Genomic DNA, 16,568 nt, shown 5'->3' with positions numbered 1-16,568 from the left:
TTCTTTTTTACACTGAAGATAGTTCTTAATGACTTTGGCTGTATGTTTGGGGTCGTCGTCCTGCTGCAGAATAAATTTGGGGCCAATCATACGCCTCCCTGATGGTATTGCATGATGGATAAGTATCTACCTGTATTTCTCAGCATTGAGAACACCATTAATCCTTAGGTTGGTAATTACCAACCTAATCCAAAGGGAGACTCCCCCCAAGAACCGAGACACAGAACAGGACAACTGCATTGCTCTCCTCCCTTACATCAAAGGCACCACAGATAAAATCAGCAAAATTCTCCACAAACACAATATCAAGACAGCCTTTAACACTGACTCAGCAAAGTTATTTTACATTCATCGATTCTGGTGCCACTTTGTGGCCATGCTCCAAAATTGTGTGCTTTTCCTGCCACTGAGCTTACAGAAAGAGAAAATTGGGGGGGGAGAGAGAAAATAATGTATGATAATTTGTGTAAAGATAAAAGACTGAGTTTGAAAAGCTGCTCATTCTAAAATTACCTAAAACTTCCACAGTATTCCGAAGGGTACTTCTGTGATGAATTTTATTATGTCAAAAGACAAATCACCAAGAGATGCAGCTTAGTGGCCAAGATTCTTTTTTTCCAAGCAAGGTACAAAAGTAGCTTATCAGCTAATTATGGAGTAGTAGTGAACAAACCAGATTAGCCTCTATGAATATGCATTTGATGTCAAATTAACAAATGCCTTTTGTGAAAGGTAAGAGCTGTGCCATAAATGTCCCATTTAACAGTTCATTAAATAAGGCAGTATTCTGAGTCTTCATCTCTTGTCAGACAAGCAAGTTCTGTATGAGGGAATTCTGCAAATAATCAAGAATTAACTAATGAAGTTCATCCCTTGGCATGTATTTGCTAAATGCAATCAAGAATTTACTTACCGTCACGGTTGACCTCTATGACAGAGAGACCTTCATCTGAACCAATTGCTATTCTATCTCGATCTAATGGTAAGAAGGTGAGAAAAATAATTATTAATATAAATATTCATTCTAACTCTGGTTTCTACTTTTTTACAGAAAGTGTTCATTTGATAAACAGAATATGCATATGCTAAAACAACCTCAGTGGATACCGTTTTGCGGTATCAAAAATATCAGACCTCAATAATAGTATAATTCAATCCACATCTAACCAAATGAAAAGTCCACAGAATTTAGTAAAACTTGCTCATAGGAAAGTAGGTATATCAATGCAAACTATATGGTATTGGCCTCAGATTATTTAAAAGAGAATTTTAGAGAAGACCGTCTATGGAGATTCTCCGTCATCCAGGTCACGGTTATCCCAAAGACGCTTTTTCAAGGGCAAGTGGACTTTCTTGTTTTTCTTTGAAGATGTATCCTTGAAGAAGTTTCTTGGATGAGACGTGAAACATCTTCAAAGAAAAACAAGAAAGTTCAGTCACCTACTGATAAAGCATTTTTGGGTTTGGAGGAGGCTGAGCTCCAAGATTTTTCTATTTGGAAACTTAAATTGGTAGAGATGAAGGACCAGATTTTTCAGTGAATGTTGCTCTCATGATCTCTATAACCAAGACTGTAGTACTGGGTTAATCCCATCTATCTCATCCCATTTCCCGGAATGAGGAAAAATAGTTCTATTTCAGAAGATTTAAGGAAAGTGAGATATTTTTAAATAGTTGAGAAATGCTTTCTCATTTCAAAGTGTTGTTAATATTCTCTTCTCTTACTACTTTAAAAATGTTATATATGGCACTAATACAATCCTTTTGGTTCTTGCAGATGGCAACTGTCCATAAGCCAGAAGCAAGGAAGTAAGGTAGGTAGGTAGGCAGGCAAACAAATGATGACTCCAAATGAGAAGGAAATATAACATTTCTTAATGTACTTAATTTTATTTTAACACAATAAGGAATGGGACCAAAACTGAGTCAATGCATCTAAGCATTGCTGATATCTACTTCAAATAGTGATAAACATACACCAATTCATTTTATAAGAATCACTAAATTTCATGCTACTCATTTTTTTCTGTCCAGAGATAAAAATAAGAGACAATATATTTAAAGATGGCAATGTATCAGTCTCAATTACAGGTGTAATGTTACACATTCAAAGTGTCTTGTTATATTCCAACATACCTATAATAGTAGCAGCTAGGGTGGTTTTAATGAAAGGCAGTGTACTGTCATAGGCTTCTTGCGGAATATGTATAACTTGATTTCTGAGTTTATTTTTGTGCAGAATAGATTGCAGTCCCTCTAGAATTCCAACCCACTTTCGCTTTTCATTCTCGTTTTCTGTTAGGATCAGCAGAGAGCAGGTCTTTGAAGGAGAGCCTAAGAGAGAAGCCGTCACCTAGAGAACAAGAAGACAGAAAAGGAAAATAATTGCATGAAATTCACCCACGCAAGATATGCCTCAACTAAAGCAAGGAGACAAAATGGAAATGTACGCTAGAATCAGACAGTCTTTTTCAAAATGCCCTGCTCCAAACTGAGCCTTCTGTAGGCAGCATGAATAAATGCAGTGGCAAAAGAGAGAAGGGATAATGACACTCTGATTTCTTAGAAGCCATCTACTCTGCAAATATTGACATAGGGGGAAATTCTTCAGTGTTTCCTCCCACCTCAACCAACTTGGAAGTATAGACTATCGTCTTCATTCTTAGCCCTGATTTTGGGCCTAAGACTATGAATCAGAAGAGAGACTGTAAAGTTCTGTAAAATATATACTCTTCTGAAAGGCTTCCTGGTTCTGCCAGAGGGCCTGGGCAACCCAGAGCAAGATGGAGCCCATTAAATGGCTCGTGTGATCTGCTGTTGCTGGAGCGGGAGGTGGAGGGTGATTTTATTATATTATACTCTATTAATTGATTTGATTCGTTTTATTACCTTATTTTTCAGAGTATAAGATGCACCTTTTTCCCTCAAAAAAGAGGTTGAAAATCTGGGTGCGTCTTATACACTGAATACAGCATTTTTTGCCTCCTGCCCCCTTCACCAAAATGGCCGTGCAGAGCTTGTAGAAGGCTTTCAGAGAGCTCCTGGGGGCTGGGGAGGGCAGAAATAAGTGAAAAATGGGCCAGTCTTTTGCTCAATTTTGCCCCCGCCCCAGCCCCAGCAGCACTCTATGAACCTCCTGCAGGCTATGCATGCAAATTTTTTTTACAAAAAACGGGCCCATTTTCATGAAAAACAGGCTGTTTTTTGCTCATTTGGGGGGGCACCCCCCGGAGCACTCTGCAAGCCCCCTAAAGGCTATTCATGCCTCTTTTTTTGGGGGGGAAAACCGGACCTGTTTTCACAAAAAATGGGCCAGTTTTGGGAGGTCTGCAGAGTGCAAACTTTTTTTTTTTTAAAAAAAATTGCCTCTTCAAAACTTTGGTACATCTTTTTTTAACAAAGTTTTATTGGTTTTTTTAAAATTTACAAGGGAAAAGGTAGTGGAAAAGGTATACAAATTTTGGCAGTTGCAAAGTGTGGTAGGCGCCCCCTCCCTCCATACTCATAGTATACATCTAGGTAAAAGTCATTAATACATAGTCATATATAGTCAGCATGTTAATTCCATTGGTACTTTCAATCAGTTTAATACATAGTAGTATATAGTCCGCATGTTAATTCCATTGGTACTTTCGATCAGTTTATGTCAAAAAGATTTTCTTATTCATTTTTGTGCTCTGAGCTTTCTTGGTATTGCCCCATCTCCCCCCGCCGACAGAGCTCCGGCCCCTCCCTGTCCTGCATATCTGTTGTAGGATCTTCTGTTTTTTCTAGGTGTGTTTTGTTTTTTTCCATAAAGGCCTGTGCCTCTATGGGTGTATTGATTCTAATTCTTGTCTCCTCCCAGAATATTAACATACCTTCAGGCATCAGCCATCTGAACCACACCCCCTTCTGGTATAATTTATTCGCTAATTGTGAATATTTTTTTCTTTTTCCCCTCACTTTCTTGGGGATCTGCTTCAGGATGGTTATTTCCCTATCTTGGTATGTCAAGGCTTGCCCCCTTTGTGCACCCAGAATTTCGTCTCTTGTGCTTTTTCTAAGGAATTTAATATGTACTTCCCTGGGTACGTTGTGTGTTCTAGCATAGGCTGAGTTCACTCTATAAACCAGATCTATCTCCCATCCCATCTGTTGTTTTTCTTTATGGATGTATTCAGCCAAGATATTTGTCATGATATCCCTTATGTTTTCATCATCTGCTTCCATCACATTTTGAAATCTAAGGTAAAAGGACATTCTCTCAAACTCTGTTTTCATCTGTTGGGTATCAAGTTCTTTGTTTCCCTTCTGCACCCCCTCAACCCCCTCCCTCATCTCAGCCGCCCCACCCTCCAGAAGGTCCAATCTCTGTGAGTTCTTATAAATTTGGGCCTGGTTCTCTTTAATTTCTTCTTTCATCTCCTTTAGTTGTTTCTTGATTTCCTCTTGTCCCTGTAAAAGTTGCTGAAGCATTTGTTGGAGGTCCATCTCTGTACTTTTAGGTTGCATCAGGTCTGTTATCTTTGATTGTGTAGCAGGGCTGGAAGTTGCTGATGTCGGGGCAGAGGTAGCAAAGCCAGGCTTTCCAGGAGGTGGTCTTTTAGGAGGCATTGTTTATAGAATAAAGAGTTCAGTCAGTGTAGAGAATGGACAGTCAGAGCGGCAGAGCAGCCAGAAGAGTCCAGGAGGCAGAAGGTCCAGGCAGAAGAGAGTTTCTCTAATCACCCTGGCAGTAGAGCAAAGTTTTTCACTCCAGGGAGTTCAAAGAGTAGCAATCCACAAGAGATTTATCTGAGTAGCCCGGAGACAAAGACCGGAAGCCTGAATTTTTAAAGGTGGAGTCAGGTTTCACAGTTCATGAAGACAACGGAAGTGTGCCATCTTGCCCTGCCAGCTTCGGGTTTAGAGGCATAACAAAGTTTTCAAAGTTCAAAGTTCCCAAAGTTTTCAGATCATCAGTATATTATGAGGTTAAGTTCAAGGAAAATCACTTTAAGAAAGGGTGTGGCATCATTGGTTGGCTCTCCCTCCTCCTCCTTCCCCTGGAGCTGAGAGCAAAATTGTTCCAAGCCTCCTGTCTGAGGGGGGGGGGAAATCCCCCTCCCTCCAGCCGCGCCTCTCAAGTCAGCTGAAAGAGAAAGTTTTAAACTGCTGGGAAATTCTTCAAATCAGTAAAGGGAGTGGAGGGGGGTCTGCACCACACCGCACCGCAGCTGCTTCCTTCTGCTTGCTCATTCTCTGCACAGCCTCTCAGCGAAGACGCCACGCGTCCTCCGATCTGCTCCCCGGTGCCTTGGGCGAAGCGGGGGACCTCCTGCCGGCCGCCGCCGATCCAGGGATCCCCCGCGGTGCCGCCCCTCCGGCAGGATGCCTCTACGGGGCGTCCTGTGCCCCCCAAGGAGTGGGGAAGCCCACCGGGGAGCCGGAGCGAGCAAACCCTTGCCCGTCGCCGTCAGCCGCCAGAACCGGAAGAAAACTTTGGTACATCTTATACTCTAGTGTGTCTTATACTCCAGTGCGTCTTATACTCCGAAAAATACGGTAGTTTTATTGTTTTTTATATTCTGTAAGCCACCTTGAATCGCCATGGGCAAATAGGAAGCAATACAAATTCAATAAATAATTGATTTAATAAAATCTCACAATCCTTTGCATTAAGCAAGCTGGTTGGGAATAATGGGACTTGAAATAACATGCAAGGCACCACATTGTGCCTGGATTTAATTTCAATGAAATCATGTCTAGTTTATATTTAATTCATTACCAATACAAATGTACAATGCTGGCAAATCTCTTTTACTTTTGTTTTGCACGGTATGCAAGAAATATTGCTACAAACAGTGACATGGTGACAATCGCATATTGTCTTTACTCATGTAAAGACAGAAATTCTTGCTTCATTTTCATCTATCATCTGGCAGAATCCTCTCAAAAAAATTGTCTATAACATTTGTGCAGGCGTAGACTTAAGCAAACTTTGGATGCTTACTTTCTTTCCAATTAAATTCCTTTCTAATTCATTCTGATTAAGTTAAAACTTCCAGTCCTTTGGCAAACTCAGCCTTCTTTATTCCAATTCACTGAGCAATGTATATACATTTGATATGTTTCATTTCCCATACAAACGACTCCCTCCATAGCTCCCTCCCTATACACTAATAAGATTTGCTGGTGCTCAAATCAAGAGCTTTTGCACTTATTTTGTAATTTATCAGGCTGCTTATATAAGGGCACACTCACTGTGACTCTCATCTTTAGTAGAAATGGGTCAACAAACAATAGATAGTTTTAAGAAATGTTTTTAAATAGTCCAAACCTGTTAATATATTTATAAAACTCAATAGAGGAGACATACTTATAGGGCAAGCCAGCAGAATATAAACAGAGTGTAAATTCCACTCCCTAGCACTGATGATGTTACCTACTTTGGTAATGAAACATCTGCAAGATCTCAACTAAGCTCAGAAAGCATCCAGGACTCTTCATTTATAAAACTTGTCTGAAAACTGGCAAATGTATATCTATAGTAGTGACACCTATTCTTGTAGGTGTAATTCAATTTCTCTTTAAAAATTAAAATGTGGGAGTTCAATGATAGTAAAAAAAAAACATGAAGGTTCCATATTCCTAGAATTGACCCAAGTAAAATTAAATTACTTGTGAATAGAGTATGCACTGAACAAAACACATGGTTCTATCCAACACATACCTTGTTCATAATGAGCAGAACATGGTTGCAGTGTACTCTGTAATGTTAACTCAGACTTAAAACTTTCTATTACTTCACTTCTTCAACACAGTACAAGTTATTTTATTATTTAACTTTAGATTGAATTCTTGCCCCTAAAATATTTCCAAATATGGATGTTCCTAGTTCACTGGTATATGTATTATGTGTAAAAAAGCCTTCCTTATTACTAGGCAGTTTAAAGTAATCTGGCAATGAAATTAGCATCCTGAGACACTTTGGTAACCTGGAATTTACCTAATTTTTTAAAAAATAAAATATGATCTACAAGCCGGATAACAAAACCAAAACATTATTATGTAGGCCATCTGCAAAATAAATATTGCACCTTCTTGATTCATCAGACAAGACAACCTCGTTCCAAGAGAGAAGATATCAAGCTGCATATATACACACACACACAAATGTGTATCATATAATTGCATAAACTAGCTGAACATGTTTCACCACTGTCTCATCATCCTTTTAGACAAATTCTAAAAGAAAATTAGAAAACAAATATAATAAAATCTATTTCTTTGACTAAATTATTAGATTGTAAACCCATAATCAACCTTCGATAGAGTAGCTATGGAAAGCTAACAGTTTTGTTTTGCTTAGACTGGAAAATTTTGTAAAACTTTATTTTTTATCAATCATAGAGTAAAACATGATTTGTATTTGTACAAATTAGTCAAATGAACATACCCTGAATATACAAGGAACATCTTTACGGGTTGCATGTATAACATCTGATGCTAGGACAGAACTCACACAAAACTCTTCATCTCTGGGAAAAAAAATAACAGTACATGTTATTAAATTTAAACTACATATTTAAAATCCTTGCTAAAATAAAGTTTATTAGCAAGACATTAGCAAATTAATTGGTAAAATTTGAATCACTAAGTTAAAGAGATTCTGGGTAGAAGTTTAAGGTATTATTTTCTACCAGAAAAAATCAAGAGCATTTGAGAACATAAATCTATTCTCTCATACCTTATACAAATGTGGCCCACACTTTTGTCAAAAGGCACACAATGTATCAAAGCCTGCGATGTAACATCAAAGAAAATTCTGCAATTGTGTCATTCTTCACTTGCTATTTTTTCTATGACACAATCAAGCTTACAAAAATATGTGGCTTAAGATTGCAAACCTGAGATCCATAACTTGGCTTGCAACAACTCCTGGCTGAGTGGATTTTCCTTCAGGCACATCATAGAGAAAAAGTTTACAGTCACAGACAACTGCATAAACCCGCTGCCATCCTTTCTTAACTCCTGTTGGCTTTGGAACCTGTAAATGTAGAAATATATTATTCATACCATAAAAGGAGGCAAAGGCTATTTTTTATTTATTACATTTATTATGTTATTCATGAAATATATATTAATATACCATCTCACAATTGAAGCGACTCATACAAATATTTCCAGGGATTTGCAACAATATATACGTTTTTCAAATATTGTAACTTCTTCATTTTAAGATGTACAATGGCTGCAAACAAATCAATCAATTAACCAATTGATCAATAAATATGATTGGCTCTTACGGATGTTATGAGTCATCTCTTCATAGGAAATTAAGTTGCACAACAATCATTTTTTCATTAGCTGAATTTACAAATAATATTAAGCCACAATTTAATGAAATAAGCAATAACCCATGGATCAATTTGTAAGAAATCTGTTTTAAAAGTATTAATTTAAAGTTAATGATGATGGTATATTTTAATTCTTCCATAATGTCTGATACAGACTGCCACAAGAATACTTATCTCTTGCATAATTATTATTATAATTATGTTATTTGAAGGACTGCTAGTGTCCAATTGCTTATGTCCAGCTGGTGGGATCAGGCACAGTAGGCACACTTGGGATCCTATTGATTAAGCAGTGCCGTTTAGCAGATTCCTTCTCTGTTGTGGCACCTGCTCTCTTGGAAAGATAGCCCCAACTCCCAAGACTCAGATGGAGCCAATGTTGTTGTCATTCAGGAAGCTTTTGAAGAGTTGTTATTCTCCCTGGCTTTGGGAGTAGGATGATGACTGAGCCCCTGTTCAGGACATGTCAATTTCTATTTCATTTTCATATTTATCTTTTTTTAAATTGTAGGCCACCCAGCAATATTGGAGGTCTATTTGCAACAAAATAATACATTAATGCATGGACAGATGAAAGGTTTTTCTAAATCTCTTTATTGGGCTGATGTAAATTCAACAGGAACTTTGTAAAGATATTATCTTTCTAACAGTTAAGCTCAATTCCTAATGGTTATATGAACATGTGTTCTAGGTGTCAATATGTAATGTCTGTCCTTGCTTTCTCTAGGAATATTTTTCAGATCCCAGTTTTGTTTAAGTCAAAGTTACAGCTCCTAATAGTCTTCTATTCAAGTACTAATTAGACTCAACTCTGCTTAACTTTTTCAAAATCAGCTGAGGTTAGTTAAATGCTGCTAATTGTTGTCATTATTTTATGCTGTATAATTACTTTTTCAAATGTCACAGACACTTCACTGAACTTGGTAATTATTTCCATCTACCTATCTTTTTTAATCGTGATTTTAGAGGACAGAAGCAATAACAATTTGATAATAATTAAATCCTGAATAATCTTGAAGGTGCAATCAATAAGCCGTAATGGGACAAGTTCTCTTTAGAGGAGAAGGAAATGCTGGGAAAGATATAGAATTGTAAAGCTTCAAATGCCCTGAAACAGTTCCTGGGTACAACTGTGGTTTGGATGTTGATGATGGGGTTGGAAGCAATGTCTCGTATTCCATCTTTCCATGCTTGACTCCTAAAGTTTCTACTCTAATTTCTTTTACCTGAAATAGTATTAAGTTTTGAATTCCTCAAGAAGTGACCCGCTTGAAGTTTTCAACTGAACCTGGACTTTATAGCCAGATTTGTTTGACTGTCTGTGTCAAAATTTGCACTTGTATTTGACTATGCACAGTAACTCTGATTATCTGATTACTGACCATCTGCCAATATGTGCAAAGAGCCATCCTCTTTTTCTGCCAGATTCTTACCTTGACATAGCCCTTATAGGCTGTTCCTATGCCTCTTTGAACATCTACTCCAAGGGGTCTCTTGGCTTGCTCTGGAGGTATAGGACAGACTTGCGGTGCACCGTCTTTGCAGGTAATGTGGCATGCAAACGAACACACTAAGGATGAAAAAGTAAACTTGTTAAGCTTTGTGTTGTGACACGATAAATTCTATAGAATAGAGAACTGGCTAACAGTGAATGAGCAAGGAAAGGACATCACACCATAGTTAGTCAGCAGCTAGTCTCCAAGAACGACCAATTTAAAATGGCAAACACAATATTCATTTATTTCATATGAAAAAGTAATGAATGTACCATAGCAGGAGCTTCATTAAACCATAATCACACTTCAGTAATGTTATATTTTAAAGTATAAAAGACTCTCCAAGTTTTAAAATTATGGCATTTTCTTTCTTCCTGAATTTATACATACTCGGTTTGGTTTGGTTTTATTGGACTTATATGCCGCCCTTCTCCCAAAGGACTCAGGGTGGCGTACAACATAAAAACACATATAACAAAAGTTTAAAAAGATTAAATAGGAAATCCAATAACCTTCAATTGACAATTTAAATCAAATTTAGGATTAAATTAACATTAACAATTTAAAATTAATAATTTAATTTATTCTATTCGGGCCAGGCTGGCTTGCTAAAAAAAAGCCAACTTTTTAGGGTGCGCCGGAAGGACCGGAGGTCGGCGAAGCTCTGGGGTCAGCTCATTCCAAAGGGAAAGCGCTCCCACAGAGAAGGTTCTCCCCCTGGGGGTCGCCAGCCGACACTGCCTGGCCGATGGCACCCTGAGGAGGCCAACTCTGCGGGATCGTACTGGACGGTGGGAGGCTACCGGTGGCAGTAGGCGGTCTCGCAAGTACCCTGGGCCTAAGCCATGGAGCGCTTTAAAGATCATAATTAACACCTTGAATTGCACCTGGAAAACAACGTAGCCAGTGCAGGCCGCCTAAAAGGGGTGTAACATGGGAGCACCTAGGTACCCCCATGACAACCCGCACAGCCGCATTCTGGACCAGCTAGAGGCTCCGGGTGCTCTTCAAGGGCAGCCCCATGTAGAGAGCATTACAGTAGTCCAGACGAGAAAGGACGAGGGCGTTAGTGACTGTGCACAGGGCATCCCGATCCCAGAAGGGGTGCAACTGGCATACCAGGCGGACCTGGTAGAAGGCCCCCCTGGTCACGGCCATAAGATGTTCTTCTAAACTAAGCCGTCTATCCAGGAGGACTCCCAGATTGTAGCCCCTCTCCCCCTATCATCCAAGATGGTACATGATGCACAAATCGGGCTGACGGGAACTAAAGCCACTCAGTCTTGGAGGGATTAAGCTTGAGCCTGTTCGTCCCCACCCAGATCCGCACAGCCTCCAGGCACTGAACATCACGTTGAGGGTATCGTTGGGGTGGTTTGGGGTAGAGATGAAAAGTTGGGTATCATCAGCATATTGATGATACCATACCCCGAAACCACGGATGATCTCGCCCAGCGGTTTCATATATATGTTGAACAGGAGGGGTGAGAGAACGACCCCTGGGGCACCCAAGTGAGGCGCCTCGGGGTCGATCTCTGCCCTCCAGTCAACACAAACTTCGATCAATCCGAGAGGTAGGAGGAGAACCACCGCAAAACGGTGCCCCCCATTAATTATTTTTAACAACTCTGTTTCCTTCTGGTCAATTATTTAAGTCTTTAAAAGACCCCTTAGAGTTCTGATTTTAAACTAAAAAATGGAACCTAGTTTGGCAAGCCTCCCTTTTTTTCTTATGAAATAAAGGTCTGCAATAAATATGTGTAAAATCTACAGATAAAGGAATAAAATACACACCAATATTTTCACTTCTGGGAATGGTTACCTAAGTCTGAAGATATTCAAGAACTGTTGAGCTAAATATAACTCTATTTTTAGAGTTTTATTTCTATTTTTATAATAATAAAAAAACATGTATCCCTATTTTGCATTTCCCAGTTTTATGCATATCTTTGCCCCTGAATGTTATCAGAATTGCATTTAATTTCTAATATACAGGACCTCAATTTACAAGAGATCACTTATTGACCATTCAAAGTTCCAATTGACCTGAAAAGGGGGACTTAAAAAACACATTCGAAATTCCACTGGTTGGGCCGGGCCCCATCTGTGTTCACATGTCCACATTCCTCAATCAAATGACAATGTTTCATGATAGCTTTGCTCAAAGCCAGCACTTACTTCCAGTTTTTGGCAAAACTGCACCCATATTGTGCAGCAGCTGCCAAAAAAGCCAACACAGTTCTAGGCTGCATCAACAGAGGGATAGAATCAAGATCACGTGAAGTGTTAATACCACTTTATAATGCCTTGGTAAGGCCGCACTTGGAATACTGCATTCAGTTTTGGTCACCACGATGTAGAAAAAATGTGGAGACTCTAGAAAGAGTGCAGAGAAGAGCAACAAAGATGATTAGGGGACTGGAGACTAAAACATATGAAGAACGGTTGCAGGAACTGGGTATGTTTAACTTAAGAGAAAGAAGGACTAGGGGAGACATGATAGCAGTGTTCCAATATCTCAGGGGTTTCCACAAAGAAGAGGGAGTCAAACTATTCTCCAAGGCACCTGAGGGTAGAACAAGAAGCAATGGGTGGAAACTAATCAAGGAGAGAAGCAACCTAGAACTGAGGAGAAATTTCCTGACAGTTAGAACAATTAATCAGTGGAACAGATTGCCTCCAGAAGTTGTGAATGCCCCAACACTGGAAGTCTTTAAGAAGATGTTGGATAGCCATCTGTCTGAAACGGTATAGGGTTTCCTGCCTAGGCAGGGGGTTGGACTAGAAGGCCTCCAAGGTCCCTTCCAACTCTACTATTGTATTGTATTGTATTATTGTATTGTGTATTGTATTGTATTGAGCCACTGGTTAGTTTAACGGCTGTGTTCGCACAATGGCTGTAGTGATTCGCTTAAAGACCATCACACAAAAAGTCATAAAATTAGGGTGGGTGATGTGACTAGCCTATTTTACAACCATTATGACATATTATTGTGATGGACCGATTGCATTGTGGTCGTTTGTCAAGGACTACTGATAATTGGTATTTTCTTGAATCACCCAAGATGTAATATTCCAGTATGAGACACAAGTAGCATTCATGTGCAGAACAGGGAGCAAACATTACTGTGTGTTTACAATACAATACCAGAGTTGGAAGGTACCTTGGAGGTCTTCTAGTCCAACCCCCTGCCTAGGTAGGAAACCCTATACCAGCGATGGCGAACCTTTTTTGGCTCGCGTGCCACAAGTGGGGGGAGCGCGGGGGGGGTCGTGTGCGGGCGTGCTGCACCCATAATGCAACGCGCCCCCAGTGCGCATGCGCGCACAACGCGCCCATTTTTGCATGATTTTTTCGCCTTCCCCAGGCTCCAGAGGCTTTATAGGAGCCTGGGGAGGGCGAAAAGAGCCCCCCCCCGCCCCCCCGGAGGCTTCAGGGAACGTCCGGAGGCTTCCCTGAAGCCTTCGGAACACTTAAAACCTCCCCGCCACCCCCGGAGGCTTCAAGGAACGTCCGGAGGCTTCCCTGAAGCCTTCGGAACACTTAAAACCAACCTCCGAGCAACCCGGACTTCCAGGTTGCTCGGATGGTCGTTTTAAGCGCTCTGAAGGCTTCAGGGAAGCCTCGGGACGGTCCCTGAACAGGCACGAGACGTGCGTCTCCATCGCCCGGGCCCGGATCGCCTCCACCGCGTGGCGCCTCAGGCTCGCCGTCCTTGCGCCCTGCCTTCACATCACCGCCGCCACCGCCGCTAGGACGGGCTCGGCCGAAGGGAAGTCCGTCAGGCTTCAGCCGCGCCGCCCTCCTCCTCCTCCTCTAGCCGCGCCATCGCAAGGATTAAGGTGAAAGGGGGCGGGGGCGGGGAAAGCGAAGGGGGCTTTGCATGATTTTTTCGCCTTCCCCAGGCTCCAGAGGCTTTATAGGAGCCTGGGGAGGGCGAAAAGAGCCTCCCCCGCCCCCCCGGAGGCTTCACGGAACGCTCGAACGCGGCGCCGGGGCCCGGCAGGCAGCGAACGAGTCGGAGCCTGCCGACTGGAGGAAGAGGGTGAGAGGCGGGTCCTGTGAACAGCGGCAGCAGCGGCGACAATAGTCGCAACTCGGCTGCCTGCCGCCTTTCCCCTCCTTTGTCTCCCAGCCGGGGCGGCCCGCCGGCAAGTTACGACTATTGTCGCCGCTGCTGCCCCCGTTCACAGGACCCGCCTCTCACCCTCTTCCTCCAGTCGGCAGGCTCCGACTCGTTCGCTGCCTGCCGGGCCCCGGCGCCGCGTTCGAGCCGGTGGGGGAAAGGAGGAGGAGAAGGAGGACAACAAAGCCCCCTTCGCTTTCCCCGCCCCCGCCCCCTTTCGCCTTAATCCTTGCGATGGCGCGGCTAGAGGAGGAGGAGGAGGAGGCGAGGGCGGCGCTTTTCGCCCTCCCCAGGCTCCTATAAAGCCTCTGGAGCCTGGGGAAGGCGAAAAAATCATGCAAAGCCCCCTTCGCTTTCCCCGCCCCCTTTCGCCTTAATCCTTGCGATGGTGCGGCTAGAGGAGGAGGAGGAGGAGGCGAGGGCGGCGCTTTTCGCCCTCCCCAGGCTCCTATAAAGCCTCTGGAGCCTGGGGAAGGCGAAAAAATCATGCAAAGCCCCCTTCGCTTTCCCCGCCCCCGCCCCCTTTCGCCTTAATCCTTGCGATGGCGCGGCTAGAGGAGGAGGAGGAGGAGGCGAGGGCGGCGCGGCTGAAGCCTGACGGACTTCCCTTCGGCCGAGCCCGTCCTAGCGGCGGTGGCGGCGGCAGCGATGTGAAGGCCGGGCGCAAGGACGCCGAGCCTGAGGCGCCGCGCAGTGGAGGCGATCCGGGCCCGGGCGATGGAGACGCACGTCTCGTGCCTGTTCAGGGACCGTCCCGAGGCTTCCCTGAAGCCTTCAGAGCGCTTAAAACGACCATCCGAGCAACCCGGAAGTCACTTCCGGGTTGCTCGGAGGTTGGTTTTAAGTGTTCCGAAGGCTTCAGGGAAGCCTCGGGACGTTCCCTGAAGCCTCCCGGGGGGGCGGGGAGCCTCTTTTCGCCCTCCCCAGGCTCCTATAAAGCCTCTGGAGCCTGGGGAAGGCGAAAAATAGCTTTTAAAAAGGTGAACTCAGCTGGCCAGCGCTTGTACGCCCGCTGGCCAGCTAACAGGGCAGCGCCTCGCGTGCCCTGACAAATGGCTCCACATGCCACTTGTGGCACGCGTGCCATAGGTTCGCCATCACGGCCCTATACCGTTTCAGACAAATGGCTATCCAACATCTTCTTAAAGACTTCCAGTGTTCTATGTTTTTATGTTTGTATGTTTGTATTCCATTTTATCTGTTTTATTTGACTGTACACCGCCCCGAGTCCCTTTGGGGAGAGGGGGCGGTATAAAAATCGAAATAAAGGTAAAAGGTAAAGGTAAAGTGTTGGGGCATTTACAACTTCTGGAGGCAAGCTATTCCACTGATTAATTGTTCTAACTGTCAGGAAATTTCTCCTCAGTTCTAAGTTGCTTCTCTCCTTGATTAGTTTCCACCCATTGCTTCTTGTTCTACCCTCAGGTGCCTTGGAGAATAGTTTAACTCCCTCTTCTTTGTGGCAACCCCTGAGATATTGGAACACTGCTATCATGTCTCCCCCAGTCCTTCTTTCTCTTAAGCTAAGCATACCCAGTTCCTGCAACCGTTCTTCATATGTTTTAGTCTCCAGTCCCCTAATCATCTTTGTTGCTCTTCTCTGCACTATTTCTAGAATCGCCACATCTTTTTTACATCGTGGCGACCAGAACTGAATGCAGTATTCATTCTGGATAGTAGGGTTTGGATAGTAGTCTCACTTTATTTGTCCAATTTTTTAAAAGTGATATGATTTCCCCTCTCCTTCTCAAAATATAGGTTGCAACTATCTGGCTGGTACTGTCTCATAGTTCTAGAACCCTTGATAGAAAGTTGTAGAGACACTTAAGGTTGGTAACTTAGTTTTCCAATATATATTTCAGCAATGTATAGGTACACATTCTGAGAAATACTGTTTGAAGTCCCAAACATTTAGTGTTATTATTCAAAAGAAATTATCATCAATATATAATTTGTAGGAAAGCATTCTATAATATTCTATATTATAATCCAAATAAAACAATCCAGTAATATCACTGTTTACTAAATACATTTTATAGCATCGTTTATATTGTTCAGTGTATATAATCTTAATAATTAAGAAGGAAGTGTTCCATTCCCTGAACTGTGTGGAGTAACTGATTCTTTAACATCATCTCTCACCAATGAGCCATACTAGAAAAAAATAATAGATCTAAAGCTAAAGCAATGCATTTGGGAACTAAATTTCTGCCTTCATTCAATACTACTATTATAAATAGATGCTTTCTACAAGAAAATTCTAAACAGATTTGTTTTCTTTCCAAATGACAATTAGGCTATTAAGATGCCCAAATGTTTAAGAGATTTAACCAACTTACCATCGCAAGCATAACCCTGTCTAATCAATCCCACCATGAGAGATGTACAGTGGCTGCATTGAGTTGGGCTTGAAAAGGATCTGATACTTAGTTGATGAGCTTTAGGCTGAAAAAAAAGTTCACAATAAAGCAACATAAAAGTTCACTGAAAAATGGATACCTCTGATAAATTATTAATGAGACAGTGTACCAGCTTCCATATCAATTCCAGATCAAGTGGACGGCTGGGGTTAATTCAACTGTAAACCCTTATTTGGAATGGATATTGGTTAGGAGCTACTCCTT

General features: G+C 42.1%; 1 protein-coding gene across 1 annotated transcript in view; it reads right to left on the bottom strand.

Moving 5' to 3' along the window:
• CDC42BPB (CDC42 binding protein kinase beta) overlaps positions 1-16,568 on the bottom strand; it is a 106,479-nt gene that overhangs the window by 15,839 nt on the left and 74,072 nt on the right. The window contains exons 24-29 of the mRNA XM_081938095.1: positions 16,284-16,389; positions 9,755-9,891; positions 7,872-8,011; positions 7,421-7,502; positions 2,137-2,353; positions 914-976 (exon numbers count right to left, since the gene is read on the bottom strand). Of these exons, the coding sequence (XP_081794221.1) occupies positions 914-976; positions 2,137-2,353; positions 7,421-7,502; positions 7,872-8,011; positions 9,755-9,891; positions 16,284-16,389 (745 nt within the window). The remainder of the gene's footprint in view (positions 1-913; positions 977-2,136; positions 2,354-7,420; positions 7,503-7,871; positions 8,012-9,754; positions 9,892-16,283; positions 16,390-16,568) is intronic.

Source organism: Natrix helvetica, assembly GCF_964273705.1.
Source record: "Natrix helvetica genome assembly, chromosome: 1".
NCBI lineage: Eukaryota > Metazoa > Chordata > Lepidosauria > Squamata > Natricidae > Natrix > Natrix helvetica.
This window is presented reverse-complemented; position numbering and strand designations above follow the sequence as displayed.